At 45.5% G+C, this 23,885-nt stretch overlaps 1 protein-coding gene across 3 annotated transcripts in view; it reads left to right on the top strand.

Moving 5' to 3' along the window:
- The window catches only part of MED24 (mediator complex subunit 24), a 232,693-nt gene that overhangs the window by 104,643 nt on the left and 104,165 nt on the right, over positions 1–23,885 (top strand). For all 3 annotated transcript variants that reach the window (XM_063959759.1, XM_063959760.1, XM_063959758.1), the window contains exons 10-16: positions 6,294–6,341; positions 9,396–9,478; positions 9,964–10,050; positions 10,134–10,239; positions 10,788–10,930; positions 11,016–11,053; positions 11,303–11,385. In XM_063959759.1, coding sequence (XP_063815829.1) covers positions 6,294–6,341; positions 9,396–9,478; positions 9,964–10,050; positions 10,134–10,239; positions 10,788–10,930; positions 11,016–11,053; positions 11,303–11,385 — 588 coding nt within the window. The remainder of the gene's footprint in view (positions 1–6,293; positions 6,342–9,395; positions 9,479–9,963; positions 10,051–10,133; positions 10,240–10,787; positions 10,931–11,015; positions 11,054–11,302; positions 11,386–23,885) is intronic.

Below are 23,885 nucleotides of genomic sequence, written 5' to 3'. Positions count from 1 at the left end.
ATTGCGTGACAGTGTCAGCTTTGTATAAAAGACAGTGGTTGACATGAGACAGCCGGCTACTCAGCTTGTGCCTGTCCAGACGTCTCATACAGGGGCTCTAAAGCGCCCGTTACCTCAGATACAGACGCCGACACGGATACTGGCTCCTGTGTCGACGGTGAAGAGACAACCGTGATTTCCAATAGGGCCACACATTGCATGATTGAGGCAATGGTAAATGTTTACACTTTTCTGATATGAATACCACCAAAAAAGGGGTATTATGTTTGGTGAGGAAAAACTTCCTATAGTTTTCCTGACTCTGAAAAATAAAATGAGGTGTGTGATGATGCGTGGGTTTTCCTCCGATAACAATTGATAATTCTAAAAAGTTATTGGCAGTATACCTTTTCCCGCCAGAGGTTAGGGTGCGTTGGGAAACGCCCCCTACAGGGGATAAGGCGCTCACACGATTGTAAGAACAAGGGCTCTACCCTCTCTTGAGATGGCCGCCCTTAAGGATCCTGCTGATAAAAAGCAGGAGGGTATCCAAAAATGTATTTACACACATACTGGTGTTATACTGCGACCAGCAATCGCCTCAGCCTGGATGTGCAGTGCTGGGTGGCGTGGTCGGATTCCCTGACTGGAAATATTGATATCCTAGATACAGTATATTTTTGCCTATAGAGCAATTAAAAGATGCTTTTCTATATATGCATGATGCACAGCGGAATATTTGCCGACTGGCATCAAGTATAAGTGTTTTGTATTCTAGTAAAGTGGTCAGGGATTCCAAACGGCATTTGGAAGTATTGCCTTAAAAAAAAAAAGGGGATGTACCCTAGGTCGCCTCTCAAAATAAGACGCCGTATTATCAGGCGCAGTCCTGGTTGGCAAGCGGACAAAGGGTTCCTCTTTTCTGCTCGTGACAGAGGGAGAGGAAAATGGCTGCAGAGATCAGCCAGTTCCCAGGAACAGAAACCCTTTTCCACCGCTGCCAAGCCCTCAGTATGACGCTAGGGCTTTACAAGTTCAGGCACGGTGGGGGCCCGTTCTCAGTGAATTTCAGTGCGCAGTGGGCTCACTCGCAAGTAGACCCCTGGATCCTTCAGGTAATATTTCAGGGGTACAAATTGGAATTCGAGACGTATTCCCCTCGCCGTTTCCAAAAGTCTGTTTTACCGACGTCTCCCGCTGACAGGGAGGCAGTTTTGGAAGCCATTCACAAGCTGTATTCCCAGCAGGTGATAATAAAGGTACCCCTCCTGCAACAGGGAACGGGGTATTATTCCACACTATTGTGGTACCGAAGCCAGACGGCTCGGTGAGACCAATTTTAAAATCTAAAATCTTTGAACACTTACATACAGAGGTTCAAATTCAAAATTGAGTCACTCAGAGCAGTGATTGCAAACCTGGAAGAAGGGGACTACATGATGTCTCGGGACATCAAGGATGCTTACCTTCATGTCCAAATTTACCCTTCTCACCAAAGGTATCTCAGGTTATGGTACAGAACTGTCACTATCAGTTCAGACGCTGCCGTAGGGATGGTCCACGGCACCCAGGGTCTTTACTGAAGTAATAACCGAAATGATGATATTCCTTCGAAGGAAGGGAATTTTAGTTATCCTTTACTTGGACGATTCCCTGATAAGGGTAAGATCCAGAGAACAGTTGGAGGTCGGTGTAGCACTATCTCAGGTAGTGTTGCGGCAGCACGAGTGGATTCTCAATATTCCAAAATCGCAGCTGGTTCCGACGACTTGTCTTCTGTTCCTAGGGATGATCCTGGACACAGTCCAGAAAGAAGGTGTTTCTCCCGGAGGAGAAAGCCAGGGAGTTATCCGAGCTAGTCAGGAACCTCCTAAAACCGAACCAAGTCTCAGTGCATCAATGCACAAGGGTTCTGGGTAAAAATGGTGGCTTCCTACGAAGCAATCCCATTCGGCAGATTCCACACAAGAACTTTCCAGTGGAACCTACTGGACAAATGGTCCGGGTCGCATCTTCAGATGCATCAGCGGATAACCCTGTCACCAAGGACAAGGGTGTCCCTCCTGTGGTGGTTGCAGAGTGCTCATCTTCTAGAGGGCCGCAGATTCGGCATTCAGGACTGGGTCCTGGTGACCACGGATGCCAGCCTGCGAGGCTGGGGAGCAGTCACACAGGGAAGGAATATCCAGGGCTTATGGTCAAGCCTGGAGACAAAAATATCCTGGAACTAAGGGCCATTTACAATGCCCTAAGTCAAGAAAAGCCTCTGCTTCAGGGTCAACCGGTATTGATCCAGTCGGACAACATCACTGCTGTCGCCCACGTAAACAGACAGGGCGGCACAAGAAGCAGGAGGGCAATGGCAGAAGCTGCAAGGATTCTCTGCTGGGCGGAAAATCATGTGATAGCACTGTCAGCAGTGTTCATTCAGGGAGTGGACAACTGGGAAGCAGACTTCCTCAGCATGACCTCCACCCGGGGGAGTGGGGACTTCACCCAGAAGTCTTCCAACTGATTGTAAACCGTTGGGAAAAACCAAAGGTAGACATGATGGCGTCCCGTCTTAACAAGAAACTGGACAGATATTGCACAAGGTCAAGGGACCCTCAGGCAATAACGGTGGACGCTCTGGTGACACCGTGGGTGTACCAGTCAGTGTATGTGTTCCCTCCTCTGCCTCTCATACCAAAAGTACTGAGAATCATAAGAAGGAGAGGAGTAAGAACGATACTCGTGGTTCCGGATTGGCCAAGAAGGACTTGGTACCCGGAACTTCAAGAGATGCTCACGGAAGACCCGTGGCCTCTACCTCTAAGAAAGGACCTGCTCCAGCAGGGGCCTTGTCTGTTCCAAGACTTACCGCGGCTGCGTTTGACGGCATGGCGGTTGAACGCCGGATCCTGAAGGAAAAAGGCATTCCAGATGAAGTCATCCCTACCCTGGTCAAAGCCAGGAAGGATGTAACCGCAAAACATTATCACCGCATTTGGCAAAAATATGTTGCGTGGTGTGGGGCCAAGAAGGCCCCTACAGAGGAATTTCAACTAGGTCGTTTCCTCCATTTCCTGCAGACAGGACTGTCTATGGGCCTAAAATTAGGGTCCATTAAGGTTCAAATTTCGGCCCTGTCGATTTTCTTCCAGAAAGAACTGGCTTCAGTACCTGAAGTTCAGACATTTGTAAAAGGGGTACTGCATATACAACCTCCTTTTGTGCCTCCAGTGGCACCTTGGGATCTCAATGTTGTTTTGAGGTTCCTTAAGTCACATTGGTTTGAACCACTCACCACTATGGACTTAAAATATCTCACATGGAAGGTGACGATGCGGTTAGCCCTGTTTTCAACCAGGCGTGTGTCAGAATTGGCGGCTTTTATCATATAAAAGCCCTTACTTAATGTTTCATTCTGACAGGGCAGAATTGAGGACTCGTCCTCAATTTCTCCCTAAGGTGGTTTCTGCTTTTCACATGAACCAACCTATTGTGGTGCCTGCGGCTACTAGGGACTTGGAGGACTCCAAGTTACTTGACGTGGTCAGGGCCCTGAAAATATATGTTTCCAGGACGGCTGGAGTCAGAAAGTCTGACTCGCTGTTTATCCTGTATGCACCCAACAAGCTGGGTGCTCCTGCTTCTAAAGCAGACTATTGCTCGTTGGATTTGTAGTACAATTCATCTTGCACATTCTGTGACAGGCCTGCCACAGCCAAAATCTGTAAAAGCCCATTCCACAAGGAAAGTGGGCTCATCTTGGGCGGCTGCCCGAGGGGTCTCGGCTTTACAACTTTGCCGAGCAGCTACTTGGTCAGGGGCAAACACGTTTGCTAAACTCTACAAATTTGATACCCTGGCTGAGGAGGACCTGGAGTTCTCTCATTCGGTGCTGCAGAGTCATCCGCACTCTCCCGCCCGTTTGGGAGCTTTGGTATAATCCCCATGGTCCTTACGGAGTTCCCAGCATCCACTAGGACGTCAGAGAAAATAAGATTTTACTTACCGATAAATCTATTTCTCGTAGTCCGTAGTGGATGCTGGGCGCCCATCCCAAGTGCGGATTGTCTGCAATACTTGTACACAGTTATTGTTAACTAAATCGGGTTATTGTTGTTGTGAGCCATCTTTTCAGAGGCTCCTTCGTTGTTATCATACTGTTAACTGGGTTCAGATCACAAGTTGTACGGTGTGATTGGTGTGGCTGGTATGAGTCTTACCCGGGATTCAATATCCTTCCTTATTATGTACGCTCGTCCGGGCACAGTATCCTAACTGAGGCTTGGAGGAGGGTCATAGGGGGAGGAGCCAGTGCACACCAGCTAGTCCTAAAGCTTTCTTTAGATGTGCCCAGTCTCCTGCGGAGCCGCTATTCCCCATGGTCCTTACGGAGTTCCCAGCATCCACTACGGACTACGAGAAATAGATTTATCGGTAAGTAAAATCTTATTTTTTTTTATGTATCTCTGCGCCCATTTGCTTGTCTAAACCATCAGGCCATGGAAGCATCAAAATAGGAAGTATTGCTTTTGTATTTTTAAGTGTTATAGCATAAAGCCTGTCAGTGCTCATAAGCATTTAATGTTAACACAGGATTAAGCTTGACCTTAGGAGAACTGGTATTAATTTTTCCATTTCATTTATTCCCTAATAATTGGTCACATCTCTGAAGTATTGGATCACTTGTGCCTCATCTCCCACTGGTGTCACTGTCTTTTACTTGAATGGATACGATTTAGTCTTATACGTTTAGATCTACAAAATGGCTGCTTCCAGTGTATGCACATAGTGGTTATGTTCTCAATATTGTAACTGCACTTTCTGCTCTGGCAGCTGAGCATGTGACATGTCACGTTATTTTTGTATGCGTGTCATTCTTATGATACAGCTGCACTGTGCTTCCGTCAGTCATGTCAAGATCTACTACTCATTGCTGGGGCTGTATAAACTGGTAATTGGGTGATGTAGCTGTCTCCTAAAAGGCTTAGCTGTTACAAGGGATTGCATAGTAAAAGGAATGGGCTCTTAAAGATCTACTTAGTAGTTATCTTCACATTAATGTTTCATCTATTGGCAATCTTTTGGGGATGTTAGGTCACACCTCTTGGATGCTGCGTACTAAAAATTTTGCCCTGGCTTTAATTCTCATCCCTTTTCATTTGCAATGGCACCAGGCAGGGAGGCCCCTTGTTACCTTTACTTTTCACCCATATGATGGAACCTTTGGCGTCTAACATTTGATGTAATCCAGACATAATCCAGATAACTCCGTAGTATGCATATAGGCTCGTCAGAATACGAGATCTCCTTGTATGCTGACTATATCCTGCCTATCTCTCACAAATCCGCTCATTTCTCTTCAACTTTTTGGAAGATTTACCCATTTTTGGTGAGTGCTCCAGTTTCAAAATGAATTCTTCTAAAGCAGAACTTTTAAACCCCCACCTCTCAGACTCACTCCAAGCTATACTACCATTGAATCACAATTGGACAAAGCACCTCCTCTAATACTTGGGCCTGTTTATAACCAGACTATACACTCTACTCTGCTAACTACCCTGAACTTTTATGCACCATCACACGTAAATGAACATAGTACCTCAGTTGCTGTCTAATTTTCAGGCTCTACTGGTACATAGTTCCTCCAAGACCCTTTGTTCCTTTCAGTGCAACCAAATCTATTTTATTATGGTTTGGAAAGATTCCTTGGGTAAAAGTTAGGGCTTTACATACTGAGGAGCTTCAGTGTGCCTAATTTACATCTTCCGATTACGCTATCCTGAGATAGCGAATTTGAACACACTCGAGAAGCGGAAAGCAAGGCTTTCCATTATTTGATGAATAGCACTCACCATGCTACAGAGGATACAATACTGAGGACAGACTGGAGTGGATAGAGATGTTTGTCAGGGAGGCCAGATAGGAGGAAATTGCAGTATTCCATTCTGGAAATGACCAGTGAGCGGCATCTAGTGTGAGAAAGGGTCTGATCTTGGAAACATTTTTTAGATGGCAATGGCAGGACTGAGAGTGGTATTGAATGTGTGGTTTAAAGGAGAAGGAAGACTCAAGGATTACTCTTTAGACAGTGTTGTTTGTACAAGAAGGGTCTCAGTAAGGGTCTAACACAAACAAGAGAACTAGGATACAACGTTTCCCCCAACCTACTAGCTGGTTTTAGGTCAAACTCGTCAATAAGGCTTTCTCCCACTGTACCCCCCCCCCCCCCCCCCACACACACACACACACACACACACACACAGAGTTAAGAAGGCCCTGTTTTCACTCTTACAATTTATTTATTCTGGTGGTTCCTTCTTCAGATCCCACAAGTGCTTTCAAAATTAAAGAAATTCTGGCAAGTGGATCAGGTAAGACATTGTATTTCATTCTATCACTCAGTAGTCGCTGATTATTATATGTAAATGCAGGTTGAGACAGGTGCAGGGTGCTAGAATGCACACTACATGTAACACTCAAGGCCTAATTCAGATCTGATCGCAGCAGCAAATTTGCAATCAGTAAGTAATACACCTACACAAGATCTTATCATTTCGCAGTAACTGAGTGTTTATTACATGTACTCGCTTATTCCAACCTTTCACTGAGAAGTCACTAAGTGTTACATGTACTCATGTATTCCAACCTTTCACTCAGAAGTCACTGAGAGCCTAATTCTGGATTTGTTAGCTAATGGGCAAACCATGTGCACTGCAGGAGGGGCAGATATAACGTGCAGAGAGAGTTAGATTTGGGTGGGGTGTGTTCAAACTGATATCTAAATTGCAGTGTAAAAATAAAGCAGCCAGTATTTACCATGCACAGAAATAATATAACCCACCCAAATCTAACTCTCTCTGCACGTTATATCTGCCCCACTTGCAGTACACATGGTTTTGCCCATTAGCTAACAAATCCAGAATTAGGCTCTCAGTGACTTCTGAGTGAAAGGTTGGAATACATGAGTACATGTAACACTTAGTGACTTCTCAGTGAAAGGATGGAATAAGTGAGTACATGTAATAAACACTCAGTGACTGCGAAATGATAAGATCTTGTGTAGGTGTAATACTTACTGATTGCAAATTTGCTGCTGCGATCAGATCTGAATTAGGCCTTGAGTGTTACATGTAGTGTGCATTCTAGCACCCTGCACCTGTCTCAACCTGTGCACTTCCTTTTTCCTAACTTAAATGTTGTACTCTGCTCTGGTGCTTCTAGCACACTCCGGTCTGTATCTCAGCACTGAGATACAGACCAGACTTTGCTAGGAGCACCACAGTAGAGAGCGACACCACAGGCTGGAAAGAGGAACTGCGCAGGTTTTGAAAGGTGCAGGGTGCTAGAATGAGCACTAACATGTACTTGTGTAATCTATCCTATCTCTAAGAAGTCACTAAGTATTACATGTGATCACGTATTCCATCCTTTCAGCAGTCACTAAGTGTTACATGTACTTGCATATTCAATCCTCTCATTCAGAAGTCACTAAGTATTACATGTACTCGCATATGCCATCTTTGCTCAGAAGTCACTAAATGTTACATTTACATGCGTATTCCATCCTTTTATTTACAAGTCACTGAGTATTACATTGGATCCGAAAAATATTCACAGCGCTTCACTTTTTCCGATTGATGCACCTTTGGCAGCAATTACAGCCTAAAGTCTTTTTGAATATGATGCCACAAGCTTGGCACACCTATCTTTGGGCAGTTTCGCCCATTCCTCTTTGCAGCACCTCTCAAGCTCCATCAGGTTGGATGGGACGCGTCGGTTCACAGCCATTTTCAGATCTCTCTAGAGATGTTCAATCGGATTCAAGTCTGGGCTCTGGCTGGGCCACTCAAGGACATTCACAGAGTAGTCCTGAAGCCACTCCTTTGAGATCTTGGCTGTGTGCTTAGGGTCGTTGTCCTGCTGAAAGATGAACAGTCGCCCCAGTCTGAGGTCAAGAGCACTCTGGAGCAGGTTTTCATTCAGGATGTCTCTGTACATTGCTGCATTCATCTTTCCCTCTGTCCTGACTGGTCTCCCAGTTCCTGCCGCTGAAAAACATCCCCACAGCATGATGCTGCCACCACCATGCTTCACTGTAGGGATGGTATTGGCCTGGTGATGAGCGGTGCCTGGTTTCCTCCAAACATGACACCTGGCATTCACGCCAAAGAATTCAATTTTTGTCTCATCAGACCAGAGCATTTTTTTTCTCATGGTCTGAGAGTCCTTCAGGTGCATTTTGGCAAACTCCTTGCTGGCTGCATGTGCTTTTTACTAAGGAGTGGCTTCCGTCTGGCCACTCTAACATACAGGCCTGATTATTGGATTGCTGCAGAGATGGTTGTCCTTCTGGAAGGTTCTCCTTTCTCCACAGAGGAATGCTGTAGCTCTGGCACAGTGACCATCAGGTTCTTGGTCACCTCCCTGACTAGGGCCCTTCTCCCCCGATTGCTCAGTTTAGACGGCCGGCCAGCTGTAGGAAGAGTCCTGGTGGTTCCGAACTTCTTCCATTTATGGATGATGGAGGCCACTATGCTCATTGGGACCTTCAAAGCAGCAGATATTTTTCTGTACCCTTCCCCAGATTTCTGCCTCGAATCAATACTGTCTCGGAGGTCTACAGACAATTCCTTTGACTTCATGCTTGGTTTGTGCTCAGACATACACTGTCAAGTGTGGGACCTTATATAGACAGATGTATGTCTTTCCAAATCATGTCCAGTCAACTGAATTTACCACAGGTGGACTCCAACAAAACTGTCTGAACATCTCAAGGATGATCAGTGAAAACAAGATGCACCTGAGCTCAATTTTGAGCTTCATGGCAAAGGCTGTGAATACTTATGTACATGTAATTTCTTCTTTTTTATTTTTAATAGATTTGCAAAAATCTCAAAAACACCTTTTTCACATTGTCATTATGGGGTATTGTGTGTAGAATTTTAAGGGGAAAACTTAATTTATTCCATTTTGGAATAAGGCTGTAACATAACAAATGTGGAAAAAGTGAAGCGCTGTGAATACTTTCCGAATGCGCTGTACATGTACTCTCGTATTGCATCCTCTATTACATGCACTCTTGTATTCCATCCTATCACTTAGCAGTCACTATGTATTAAATGTGCAGACATATTCCATCATACACTGGGATTAGACTCGCTCGGCAGACACTGAGTATTACCTGTACATGCATATCCATTTAAAACACTCAGCAGTCACTGAGCATTATATGTATGCACATATTGCATGCGGTGTGGTGCGGGATCCTGGTGGTCGGGATGCCAGCGGGCACGTCGGTTACATGACCGCCCACATCTTCAGTGCCGGGATACTAACCTCATCCCCTTCCATCCTATCACTCAGCAGTTATTGAATATTATATGGACATTAAACATCTAATGCTGTCACTATCCTATCTCTCATAGGATTTCAGCGAAGATATGAACACGGCTTTTGAGTATTTACTCAAACTTACCCCGCTACTAGACAAAGCTGACCAGAGATGCAAGTAAGTCGCCTACTTCTGGGTTTAATCTTTAAGATCATATTCTGATCAATTAATTGTCTTTAAAGAAGGAATACATGTGATTTATATGAGGCATTTGTTTTCACATTTTCTTCTTTCATGCTGGTATTAGAAGGAGCTTTTCTTGGGGTGGGCTCACATTAAATATCACCCATACACCTTTAAAGTAGTCTACTAGAGTCCGCTTTATCTGAAGAAATTGTGGAATAATACTATTGCAACAAAACATCACCCTTTGATAGTTTATATTTTTTAAATAAATTATGTTTCAGTATAATATTACAATTTTCACTCAGTATGGTCATAACATGCAGTAACCCATAGCTACTAATGTGATATTTGCTTTTATTATTCTGACTGCAGCAAACTTTTGAACGATGATATTTGATTGGGTATTACATAAGCCCACTTTCAGTTTAGGTAAACCAATCAAGAATAACTTCAGTATTTGTATGTCTCTTCTCCAGCTGTGACTGTGTCAGTCTGTTACTACAGGAATGTAACAAGCTGGGTTTGCTGTCTGATCTTCACTTGGAAAATCTTGTAGCTAAAAGGTAACATAACGCATTTTGTTCCCAGCGTTCCTCTTTCCTAGCATACTTTCCAAATCAATATCCTGTAACACCTCATTACCTAGGTCTGCTGACCGAGAACACGCTCCACGCTCATCTGAAAGTTCCGCCATCCAACCTAATCCAGGACTCATACTCCGTGCAGAGCCCACTGTCACCAACATCCTGAAGGTGAGAGATCTATTAGGGTCATAGCTGAACAGAAAGCGGTTTGTGATGTACCATTGAACAGTGTCCTCCTCCTACTTTCACCTTTGTGCTACTACTATGCCAAGGTGTAGAAAACTGTTGTGTGAGCTCAACCAAAAGTCAATCTATCCATTCGCTGGTAAGATAACCGTAATATTACTGTTCATAGTGAAGTGATGTTCTACATCCTCTTAGATGTGTACAAACCTCAGAATGACTTTCTTCACTGTCTTCTGATGTGTGCACCTAAAGGTAAAATATGTCCCTGTATTTTTTGCGGAGTGGATGTTGCTATTCTTATTTCTTTGGAAGCGAAAATGGTTTTAATAGGCACACAGTTGGCCCTCAGGACTTGATGTAATACACTCCTTTTTTTCCTCTCCCAAGTCCTACATATTTTTGCAAAACATCATGGTGAACGAAGAAGGAAATTAAGAAAATATCATTGTTTTTAGAATAATTAATATTTTGGTATAATCTGTTTACTCATAGGGGATCCCTCTTATTTAGAGTTAGTATTTGTTCTACAGACTATGGATGCAGATCATTCAAAGTCTCCGGAGGGTCTTTTGGGAGTCTTGGGCCATATGTTGACTGGGAAGAGTCTGGATCTGCTATTGGCCGCTGCAGCTGCTACCGGGAAATTGAAATCTTTTGCCCGCAAATTTATCCAGTAAGTTATATGTGTTGGGTAACTTGTAGTGGTGAAACTGTGCTCCTGCAGTTACCTGCATTTTATATGTGCTTCATTCCTCCAGGTTAAATGAATTCACCCGACATATCGGTGCTGAAAGCTGTAAGTGGGACATCTTTCTCTTTGCTTCATTGCCAACAATATACATATACACACTTTCCTTATTGTGTCCATTTTTTTTGCTTTTACCTGCGCATTATTAATCACACAGTTACCAGCTGACCACATATAGACTCATTATTTATACTTTAGCAGATTTTCTGAAACACTATAGTAGGTGATTTAGATCTGAGTACTTGTTTTCTTTTCAGATGAAATAATTGGCCCACTTTTTTATTCCTTTTTTTACAGCAAAGGCTGCATCAACCCGTGCTCTGCTTTTCGATATCTCTTTCCTGATGCTCTGTCATGTGGCACAGACTTATGGCTCAGAGGTATTTCATTATTCAGTCATTTTTTAAAAGTCTGCTTTTTTTTTTTTTTTTAGAATTCTAAAATTGCCTATGGTTTCTGGAAATAGTTTTGCTTCAAATCCACAAGAGAGAGCTGTTGCCCAATATTCATTTACCAGCCTGAAAAAAGTAGTTTCAAAGCAGTTATATGTGTCCAGTGAAATGTAACATACTGTGTATGAGTACTCATTGTTGCTAAATCATTCAGTCTTAATTTTGGGGTTGCGTGTGATCATAAAAATTGATAGTGTGCAATGACAGGAACTATGAACAGTAAAGTCACCTCCCTGAGCTCAAGCACCAACTCCTTTATACCCTGGAAAGCCTCCAGGAAGCTCTTTTTTTTTTTCTCTCTTTTTTTTTTTTTTTGTGTTTCTTTTTTTATTAAGTGCACACAACAGCAGAGCTCTGCTACAATGGCTATTCTTTAATATTTTATTTATTCCTCCACTCAGACCATCACTGAGTGGAGGAATCCGCTGCCTTGGGTCCCTGTTCCTCCAACGCACTGGGACACCTCCAGCGCATTGGGACACAGTAATCCACTCCTTGAAAGAGGGCAGTGGGCTCTTTATTTGTGGATTACTCCATATAAAGTGGAGTTCAGGGGGAGGATCCCTGACCAGGCAGCGCCATATTAGCGAGAAGACTGGGTTGGAGGGCAACCATCTTACTTTTGGACACTGAGGTGGAGGTACTAACCCTATTGAGCACCTCATGTGTGCAGGGCTTCCCTCACAGAGCCAAGCCCGCTTGAAGTTATACACTGCAGTAGATAGCAGCTTATGCTTTGTTGCTTATGAAATTAGTGTCTATTTTGCAGTCCAGCCTGTTTGCCTTTTTGCACAGCAGTTGTTTTCTATCTCTACTCATTGGTTCTATAAAGAGTGATAAAGGTATTTCTCATACGTCCTAGAGGATGCTGGCGACTCCGTAAGGACCATGGGGTATAGACGGATCCGCAGGAGCTTGGGCACACTATAAAGACTTAAACTGGGTGTGAACTGGCTCCTCCCTCTATGCCCCTCCTCCAGACCTCAGTTAGACTTTGTGCCCAGGAGTGATGGGTCACACACTAGGGGAGCTCTCCTGAGTTTCTCTGAAAGACTTTGTTAGGTTTTTTATTTTCAGGCAGACCTGCTGGCTACAGGCTTCCTGCAGCGAGGGACTGAGGGGAGGGAAGCAGGACCTACTTCTTCTTAGTTTAAAGGCTCTGCTTCTCGGCTACTGGACACAATTAGCTCCCGAGGGTTCGATCACTTGGTGCGCCTAGCTGCTTGTTCCCGGAGCCACGCCGTCACCCCCCTCACAGAAGCCAGAAGAAAGAAGCCGGGTGAGTATTGGAAGAAAAGAAGACTTCAGTAACGGAGGTACAGCACAGCGGTAGCGCTGCGCTCCATGCTCCCACACACCAACGCGCTCACAGGGTGTTGGGGGGGGGGGGGGGGAGCGCCCTGGGCAGCAAGTTACTAGTCTTCTTAATGTGATCTGGCATATAAAAGCATTTCGGTGCCGAGGCACCGTGGTTCATCCCTCGCCAGCGTGGTTTAGCGCCACGCGCCTTTGTTTCCCCGCCGCCGCTTATATGGGTGCAGGGGGCGCGCGGGGGGGGGAGCGCCCTGGGCAGCGAGTCAGTTTGTTTTTCAGCTGACTGCTTGCGCTGCCGGGGCTCCATATACAGACCCCCCTACGCGCCATTCTCCCCCGTCAGCCTCCATGGGTGCAGGGGGGGGGGGGGGCACCCTGGGCAGCAGAGGTGTTTTGGGGGTTCCGGGCGCCGCATACGATAACCCGCCATTAGAGCCGTTGGTTGCCTGGGGTGCAGGGCGCGTGGGGGTGGGGTGGGGGGGCGGCGCCCTGAGCAGCATTGGTGTCTGTGTGGGTATAGTGTTTTTACGCTATATATGTTCATCGACCTGTTTGTTTTTTAGAATACAGGGGGGCTATAGCGCGCCGAGAGGGGCGAGGCTTAGCCTCACACATAGTGTCAGCGCCATTTTCCCTGCTGTCCCTGCCAAGAAGTTTGTAAAGCACAAACTAAGGGGGGGGGGGCGTAGTGTTTGGGTGTTATGTTGCCCCTCTCAGATGTAAAACTCCCTGTATATAGGGTCCCCCGGGTCAATATAGGGTTATATATATTATATTTGAGCGGGGTTAAGCGCGCCGGGAAGGGGCGGAGCTTAGCCCTCACAGAGGAGTCAGCGCCATTTTCCTCAGATACCCACCAGGACTTGCTGTGTAGTAAGAAGGAGGGGGGGCACAGTGTTTTTAATGCTATATGGGTGTCATATAGCATTATGATTGATAATGGACGCATAATCCCTGTTGTAATACATAAATTCACTGTTTCCCTGTTTGTTTACCCACTATCGGTTAGTCGACATATGTCGACAGGTGTGAGGGCTTTGTCACAAGCTGCTGTGGTGATAACTGTCGGCTTCGCCGGCGCATGGCGGTACTTGTTTCGGAAAATTAAGTATTAGCAAGTTGGTGTTTGTGTGCTTAAAACAGTAAACACGCTAGGGGAGACACAGTGGTTGGTAGATGCCCTGTCGGCATCAATGGTAACCTCCTGGTTAAAAACATTAACAGGCTGTTATTGCCTGGTACCTGTATATATATATTTCTAGGTATATGTGGGGGGAGTGTTATCGAAATTGTATTTGTATGCGTCCCTCAAACCCCTCGGGTTCCAAGATTATTATTATTTTTTACCTGATTACTGTTCCTGGCTGTTGACATTTACTTAGTTTCTGTCTACCATAACGTTCCTGGTAGATCCACTTCGGGGGCATGTCAGTACATGGTCGTACACATTCACAACACATTACTGTCTCTAGGGACCTGACAGGTCTGGACAATCCACTTGCGTATAGGTTATATCTATATGTATATATATGTAGATATAGGTTTATATATGCATGGTTAGGGTATATGTGTTTTATTGTGTATTATATGATGTATATCCAGGAATGCTGAAATAATGGTATTCTTATCATGTGCTGGTCGCTCTGTTGATTAAGCTCTAGATTGGCCGTGACGAGTTGGGTTTCGATCCTTTCAAAGAGTCCAGATATTATTCTCTTCCCGACGTGGAGGGAACATTATGACAGTCAACTCCTGGTCGACGCAGAGCCCGGTCGAAAAGGATCATACACAGGAAGCTAAGTGAAATTTTATTTCTATACTTTGACCTTATTTGCACTGTATGCACTTGAGGGAGTGTTGTATTCGGGTAGGCATCCGATAGAATTACCCTACCCAGAGTGGGTGGGCTTGCCTATGTTGATTCTACCTTATAACATTACAGCAGGCTGCCACGTGACAGCAGGAGGTGTGACTGGAAAAATGCAGAGGAGGTCTCCGGGAGATACTGGAGGGAGGTATACAGCTGTTTGGTGTGGCCTCTGTTCAGTCAATCTCTGCAGATACCACTGGTAAGTCTAACTTCGTGAGTTAGCCTCCTTCACAACGGTTGGTGACGCATTCTTTTGTGGGATGCAGTCGTTTTAACCGGTTCGATACCGTTCTTTTTTTCCTTTTCTGTGCAGACAGTGGAAGGTGAAAAGGTAAGAGTTCTGCAGCCTTGTTAGGTTCGCAGTAGTGGATGCGTTTTCTGTTTCCTCCACATCCACCACTTGTCGCTGAGTCTATAGGACTGGTCCCCACTCCGGTGGGCACTTGTCTACTAATTTTCAGTTGGTCCAGGAATAGACTAGGACCTGTGGGTTATTTATAGAATCCAAGGGGGAACATTCTAAGTTATGATTTTTTCCCCTTGCTGTTTTTCTAATAGTTCTTGCCGTTCCACTCTGGAAGGGAAGATAGTACGCGACGCCATACAAAGGTGCGTCAAGATCAGGACATTGTCCGGTTGTCCCTGTATAAAGGTGCATATCGTTGTTTCTCTCGATCTGTTCTTCGACACAGGGATTGGCTGTTGTTTCCAACGACACAGAGGTCGGAAGGGGGTTTCAGAGTAGATAATGACCGGTTGAGGTTCGGTGTTTTTCTATGTGGAAAGAGGTCTGAAGATCCAGAGTTGGATCAGCTTTACTGTGACACTTCATCAAGGTGTTCCATTACTAAACCGTTTGGGTGCGGCCTGAGAGGCCTTTTTTGGTGAGTGGGTCTAATGCCAGAGTGGCTTTCAAGAGACCAGTTGGAAATGTGGTCCGGGTATCACCTGCACATGAATATAATCCTAACGGCCAGGACATCGCTCCTGTGGTGTCTGCTCGGTTCTCTCCTTCTGGAGGCATGAAGGTTCGGGTTCCGGGTGTAGATCCTGGTGTCCGTGCATACAGATCTCCGAGACGGGGGAGCAGACCTTGCAAGGGACGTGTTTCCAGGGGATGTGAAGTTGGAAAGCTTGTCTGCTATAAGCTTTCGTGAATTAAGAGTTAGTTTCGACAAACGTATTCGTCATGTTCTGCCCGTGTTAGTTCTGCTAGACGACTTGTCAGCAGTGGCGTAAGTAAACCGCTATGGCGGAACAAGGAGAAAAGCGGCAATGGCAGATGATGCACAGTTTTGCCGTTGGGTGGAAGGTCTGGTGAACGCTATATTAGCAGTCTTCGTTCCGGAGGTGAACGACTGAGAAATTGATTTCTTCTGCTGACGCGATCTCCATCCGGGAGAAATTCAGTCATCATCGAGAAGTTTTCACAGACGTGACAAGTCTTTGAGGAATGTCGCAATTGGATATGCTGGCGTCTCGCCTCAACGAGAGGCCTCAGGGATATTGTTCCAGGTCAAGGGAAGCTCAAGCTATAACTGTGGACACCCTCGTGACACCGTGGGTGCTTTTAGTCGGTCTATGTGGCCTCTCCGCTTTCACTTTTTCTCAAGGTGATAAACGTGAGATGAACAAAGGTTCAGGCGATCCTCTTGGATCCGGTCTAGACAAGGAGGGTTTGCTATCCAGTTTTTCATGACTTACTCATAGAAGATTCCTGCACTATTCCTCTACGTGAGGATCTGTTACAATAAGATCAGGGCATGTTTCAAGACTTACCGCGGCTGCGTCTGACGTCGTGGCGGTTGAAGGCCATATCCTAAGCCGAAAGGGTGTTCCCGGTGACGTCATTTCCTCAATTCTTCAAGCTAAGAAAGAAGTAACGGCTAAGCTTTACCACCGTAGTTGGCGTAACTATGTGTTTTGGTGTATATCCAGGAAGGCTCCTATGGAAGGTTTTCAGCTAGGTCGTTCTTATCCATGTTTTACAAACCGGTGTGGATGCAAGCCTAAAGTTGGGCTCCATTTCAGTGCAGTGTGGCCTAATAATTTCTTTACAAAAATTTCTCTCTTGGAAAGTGGTCATGCTCTTGGCTTTGACATCCGCAAGGCGGGTGTCGGAAGTGGTGGTTTTGTCTCACAAGAGCCTTGTTTGCTCTTTCATGTGGATAGAGAGGAATTGAGAACTCGGTTAGTAGTTCTGCCAAGAGTGGTTTCTGGCTTTTGCAGAAATCGGCCGATTTTGATGCCGGTGGTTACTTAGGCATTAGCTGATTCAAATTCTCTCGATGTAGCCAGGGATTTCAATATTTAGGTCACCAATTTGGGAAACAGAGGCTCTGTTTGTCTGGTTTGTTCCCAGCATGAGTTAGGTAACTGTGTTATGCAGTCTGTTACACGCTGGATCTGTGATGCTATTTGGCATGTTCGTTCTACGGCTGGATTGCCGTCACGAAGTCGGTGGAGGCCCATTCTACTGGGAAGATGGGCTCTTCTTGGGCGGATGCCCGAGGAGTCTCGGCGGTTCAACTTTGCCGAGTGGATACTTGGTCGGGTTCAAACACATTTGCAAAATTCTACAAGTTTGATACCCTGGCTGATGAGGACCTCATGTTTGCTCAATCGGTGCTGCAGAGTCGTCCGCACTCTCCCGCCCGTTTTGGAGCTTTGGTATAATCCCCATGGTCCTTACGGAGTCCCCAGCATCCTCTAGGACGTATGAGAAAATAGGATTTTAGTACCTACCGGTAAATCCTTTTCTCTTAGTCCGTAGAGGATGCTGGGTGCCCGTCCCAGTGCGTACTGTGTCTGCAGTTATTGCTTTTGGTTACACTTTAGTGGTGTTTCTTCTCTGTCAGACTGTTGCTGACGTTGTTCATGCCATGACATGAGGTGTCTTATTATTGGTTGTGTTGGCACACAGGTTGTGTTACATATTCTCTCAGCATGTGGCTGTGTATTTTTCATGCCGTAGGCTGGTTTTCTATTGAATGCCACGTTCTGCGGTATGTTCGTGGTGTGAGCTGGTATGACACTCACCGTGTTTATAAATTCTTTCCCCGAAATGTCCATCTCTCCTGGGGTCTGGAGTAGGGGCATAGAGAGAGGAGCCAGTTCACACCCAGTTTAAGTCTTTATAGTGTGCCCAAGCTCCTGCGGATCCGTCTATACCCCATGGCATCCTCTACGGACTAAGAGAAAAGGATTTACCGGTAGGTACTAAAATCCTATTATATATTAGAAGGAGGCATAGGTAATATTTTATTACCTGGTCCAAGTGCTACTGTAGTGGCCAATTAGGTTCTGACACTTTTAGGAAATGGGTGATTCACGCCCACTCGCTGGAGAAACCGTTCAGCCAATCACTAGTGTTTGCTTTACAAAGGGGAAAGGATTCCAAAATCTCTCAAATAAAGCCCACTTGTAATAGATCATAGGTCCTAATTACTGAGAAGTCTTAGTCGTATATTTTCATACAAATACACGGATAGGTGTTCATCATCTCATGTGGCTCATCAGGATAGGCCCCTCAAAAACTCTAGTAACCCATTTCAAGGGCAAACTGCCCACTTCCTCAGACTGTTAATGCCATTTTGTAGATAGAATCCCTTTTTAATACGTATTGTGAGCTTCTCTATATAATCTCATGAAGGCTGGTCAGAGCTATGCTGACGTGGCATCTCACAATCAGAAAACTGTTGGGATAAAAAAAAAAAAGAGCAGTATATGAAATGAAGGTACAGCAGCCACACTCAGTTGTGGAGGTATCCACTGAAATTCAGGAACTTGCTCAAACGAGGTGTTTTGCATGGCCTATCTGGAGTTTTTGTAGTTGTGAGCCTTGGGATCCAATATTTCTATACTGGTAGTACAATGAGAGGGGTGTTTGTGCTTTATACTGTATTCCTCATAAACAGATGAGCCAGCTTGGCCAGATGTAATGGTGAAAGTCAATCCATGACTGTTTTAGGATCTCATCTTTTCAGGAGAGTAAAGCTGGGCATACACTACACAATTATCTGTCAGATAATCTGTGGTTGGAATGAAAACCTCGGCATGGATGAGAGCAACTGACAATCGACCATTTGCTACCAAACACTCAAATGGTTGTTCATACAAATTGGTTTAATCACGGACAGGTTTTGTCCATTTTCCAGTGTTTGGTAGCAAATGATCGATTGTCAGTTGCTCTCATCCATTACCAGGTTCTCATTCCAACCACAAATTATCTGCATGATAATTTTATAGTGTATGCCCTTCCTACCTGGGATATGGATCAACTGCCAATATGTGGTAATGTCTGGCTGTGACTGCACTATAGTCACTTACTCTGAGGAGTTTTCTATGATGGTGAGGAAGGTGAGGGTGGAGAGTTATTTCATCCTTTGAGAATTCCCATAGGCAGTAGGGAGTTTGGAATAGTGCCAGCCAGGCAAGTACTGAATGTTCAAGATAGTGAGAAGTTTGTTGTGCTGACAATTCTCTGTTGAAGAGGGGGTAAAAACAGATAATGTGGGGATCAGACCTTCTAGAAGTTTCCAGGTCTCATGTAGGCTGCAAAAGCTTTATTCTCTATTAGTATATACTAGTATATAGTCCCCATCTTGTGTAGGTGCTTCCATAGCAAAACTTTCTCAGACCACCACCATTTTGATTCTGAGTGTTGTGGTTCTGAGGAACAACTCAGATAGGAAGTTTGAGAAGACCTTTATGTCTACTTACATAGTGGTAGGGGTATTTCTTAGTCAGTCAGTGTGACAGGCAAACCAGTGATGGTGGCTGCCAGTCATAACATATGTGACAAACTGAAGAGTAACCCTATCCACCACCACATAACTGGCCCTAAGTGACAGGTAAGCACAGTTTACTTAATGTATTTATTTTTGCTGAAATTCTTAATGAGGAACTCTTGGCCTAAGGGTGCCTTCAAAACTTTATGATACTCTAGAGTGCCGTGATTCAAGAAAGTTTGGAAACCACTGCCTTAGACCCATATGAGTCTATGGACATCAAGGATGTTTACTTGCAATTTCCAGTCTGGATGGGCCCAGTGTTGGCTCAGCTTTGCCATTAAGTTCCATCACTTTCATTTTCAAGCTCTGCATTTCAGCCTGATTAGAGTATTTGTAAAGATCATAGCAGTGATGGCTGTTATTATCATATATAGATAGATGACCTTTATCCTTTACCCTGAAAGTCTGCTGATCAAGGTGGAATTTGACCATCTGTGCTGCAGGTTCATGTTCAGGGGATGTCCCAATCCTTTTAAGTTTCATGGTTTGATCACCAAAGAAATTCAACCGAACTCCTCCTTAGTTGGTGATCTTTTTAGATCGAAGTGGGGTGGTATATACTGGCTTGGTATACGACCACTTTATCCCCCACTTCCTTCCTCAGTGAGCAAAGAAACAACAGGTCTGTATACAAACAGCACTACACAGTCTCCCTGCTTGTTCTCAGCATGGCAGCGCAGGCAAGCATCCATCATTTTCACCCTGTAGATGGTGCACTCCACATCCCAGCACTACTTCGCCACTATATTCCATTTCTTCAGCAACCAGCATACACAGCTCTTCCTGACTCCCAAGACACCCTGGAAAACTGGTACAGGGTGTAGCAAAGGGGGAGAGCCGCTATTGTAGCAATCTCTGTCTTCTACAGGACAGACTTTACTAGTGTTTCACTGTGATATAGTTAGCTGACAGTCTCACTGGGACTGTGCAGGTAGGGGTGTGCTGGCCTCTTTCTCTGTGTGTCTCCTCTCACATACAGCAAGGGCAGGCTTGATCAGTATTACTGTCTGTGTGTATGTCAGTGTAATTACTGTAAACATGGGTAAACACAAACTCTAGTATATGTCACACCAGATTCTCTCCCTTATCTACTGATTCTGTTTCATGTGAACAATTATTATTATTATTATCCTTTATTTTTATGGCGCCACAAGGGTTCCGCAGCGCCCAATTACAGAATACATATGCACATAATCAAAACAGGAAAACAGTGACTTACAGTTGAAGACAATATAGGACAAGTAAAGGGCAACTAAGCATAACTACACCAGTAAACATAGAGATAAGTTCCAGGTGGCCAAAAAACTGCGGGATCTGGGCAGTTGAGGATTATTAAAGTAAGAAAAGTATAAACACATGAGGGAAGAGGGAGAGCTTACATTCTAAGGGGAGGGGTAGACAGACAGGGGTGACACAGATGGGGTACATAGAGCGCATGGAACAGAGGGTTAGGTTGAGATTTGGCTAGGTTTGGTAAAGAAATGGGTCTTAAGAGCCCGTTTGAAGTTTTGTAGAGAGGTGGAGAGTCTGAGGGGGAGAGGTAAAGAATTCCAGAGAAAGGGAGCAGCACGTGAAAAATCTTGGAGATAGGAGTGGGAGGAAGTAATCAGAAGACAGGAGAGTCGGCGTGCATTAGCAGAGCGAAGAGGACGGGTGGGAGAGTAAAGGGAGATAAGGTCAGAGATGTAGATGGGAGAGGAGTGGGTGAGAGCTTTGTAAGTGAGTGTGAGAAGTTTGAATTGGATTCTGAAAGGGAAGGGAAGCCAGTGGAGGGCCTGTAGGAGAGGGGAGGTAGACGTAGTGCGTTTGGTGAGGAAGATGAGCCGGGCAGCAGCATTGAGGATAGATTGGAGTGGAGAGAGGTAATTGTCAGGGAGGCCAGTTAGGAGGAGATTACAGTAGTCCAGTCTGGAAATAATCAGTGAGTGAATAATGATCTTAGTGGCATCCTGGGTGAGAAAAGGTCTGATTCTAGAAATGTTTTTGAGATGAAAATGACAGGTTTGTGAGAGCTGCTGAATGTGTGGTTTGAAGGAGAGGGAGGAGTCAAGGATTACGCCAAGACAGCGTACTTGGGGGCTAATGGAGATAGTCGTGCCATCAATGGATAATGAGATTGTGGGAGGTGAGGCTGTGCGGGAGGGTGGGAAGATGATCAGCTCAGTCTTAGACATGTTGAGTTTAAGAAAGCGCTGAGACATCCAGGAAGAGATAGCAGAAAGACAGTTTGAGGTCCGAGTGAGGAGAGCCGTGGAGAGATCAGGGGAGGAGAGGTAGATTTGAGTGTCATCAGCATAGAGGTGGTATTGGAAGTTGAAAGAACTAATGAGTTCACCTAAAGAGGACGTATAGAGAGAGAAAAGGAGAGGACCAAGAACAGAGCCTTGGGGGACACCAACAGTTAGTGGAAGTGGGCGGGAGATAGCATCATGAGAGGAGACAGAGAAGGAACGATCAGAGAGGTAGGAGGACAGCCAGGAGAGGGCAGTATCACGCAGACCAAGAGAGTGAAGAATTTGCAGAAGGAGAGGGTGGTCCACAGTGTCAAAAGCAGCAGAGAGGTCAAGAAGAATAAGCAGAGAGTAGTGGCCCTTAGATTTGGCTGCATGGAGGTCATTGCAGACTTTTGTGAGGGCAGTTTCAGTGGAGTGGAGAGAACGGAAACCAGACTGGAATGGGTCAAGCAGTGAGTGAGAGGAAAGAAAGGCAGTGAGGCGATTATAGACAATACGCTCAAGAAGTTTGGAGGCAAAGGGGAGGAGAGAGATGGGTCGATAGTTGGAGAGAGTGTTAGGATCAAGGGTAGGTTTTTTAAGAATGGGGAGACAAGAGCATGCTTGAAGGCAGAGGGGACAGTGCCTGATGAAAGGGAGAGATTGAGAAGGTGGGCAAGATGGGAACAGGCAGAAGGAGAGAGGTAGCGGAGGAGGTGGGAGGGGATAGGGTCGAGCGGTGAGGTTGTGGGGGGGGAGGAACGGATGAGGGCCATGACTTACTCGCCAGATACTTGGGAGAAAGATGTCAGAGTTGGTAAGAGGGAAGGGGAGGGTTGGCAAGGGATGGGTGGTGGCTGGTTGCTGGTCTGGTGGGATGTGATATCCTGACGTATGGAGTCAATCTTAAATGTGAAATAAGTGGCAAAGTCAAGAGCAGACAATGAGGAAGGGAGAGGAGGTGGTTGTGGGCAGAGGAGGGAGTTAACAGTGGCAAAGAGGCGCCGGGGGTTGGAAGACTGGGTAGAGATGAGGATTTTGAAGTATGATTGTTTTACAAGGGAAAGGGCAGTACTGAAGGATGAGAGCATGAATTTGAAATGGAGGAAGTCTGCCTTAGAGCGTGATTTCCTCCACTGTCGCTCGGCAGTACGTGAGTATTTTTGTAGATATCTGGTGCATTTGTTGTGCCAGGGTTGAGGTGTTGATTTGCGACGGTGAATAGTGGTTGGCGGAGCAACAGAGTCAAGGGCAGAAGTAAGAGATGCATTGTATAGGGATGTGGCTTGTTCAGGGCATGTGAGAGAGAGAAGAGGAGAGAGAAGGGAGTCAAACAGGGAGGATAGGGATGAGGTGTCAATAGCCTCAATGTTACGCTTCGTGGTGGTAGCCTTAGGAGGGAGAGATGGGGAAGCAGAGATAGATAAGTTGAAAGAGAGCAAGTGGTGGTCAGAGAGGGGAAAAGGGGAATTGGAGAAGTCAGAAATATCACAGCGGTGAGTGAAAACCAGATCCAGTGAGCTCCCATTCACATGGGAGGGTGAGGTGGTCCACTGGGAGAGACCAAGTGAAGAGGTGAGGTTAAGGAGTTTAGAGGCAGGTGATTTTGTGGGGTTATCGATAGGGATGTTGAAATCACCTAGAATAATGGAGGGAATGTCAGAAGAGAGGAAGTGAGGTAGCCAGGAAGCAAAGTTGTCGAGGAATTTGGAGGAAATGCCAGGTGGACGCTAAATGACAGCAACTCGAAGATTAGTAGGTTGGTAGAGGCGTATTGCATGGACCTCAAATGTAGAGAATGTAAGAGAAGGTTCTGGAGGTATAAGTTGGTATGTGTAGCTTGAGGGTAAAAGGATCCCAACACCACCCCCATGGCGACCCCCGGGTCGGGGTGTGTGTGTGAGAATGTGAGGCCCCCAGCAGAGAGAGCAGCAGGAGAAGTGGTGTCATGAGGAGTAATCCAGGTTTCTGTAATGGCCAGGAGGTGCAGGGAGTTGGAAATAAAAAGGTCATGAGTGGGGGCCAGTTTGTTGCAAATAGATCTGGCATTCCAGAGTGCACAGGATAGGGGCTATGAGTTTGTGGGAGAGATGTGAATGAGATTATCAGGATTGCTGTAGCGTTGAGGTAGGAGTAATTTGGAAGGAAAGGATAAAGAGGGTGTGATGATGGTGCTGGGGCCTTGGCTAGGAAGGGAGACTGCATGAGTGAGACAGGGAGGGAGTGCAGTTTGATACT

The sequence above is a fragment of the Pseudophryne corroboree genome, chromosome 3, assembly GCF_028390025.1.
Source record: "Pseudophryne corroboree isolate aPseCor3 chromosome 3, aPseCor3.hap2, whole genome shotgun sequence".
Lineage (NCBI taxonomy): Eukaryota > Metazoa > Chordata > Amphibia > Anura > Myobatrachidae > Pseudophryne > Pseudophryne corroboree.
The sequence above is the reverse complement of the archived record's forward strand: the minus strand, read 5'-3'. Positions and strand labels throughout refer to the sequence as shown.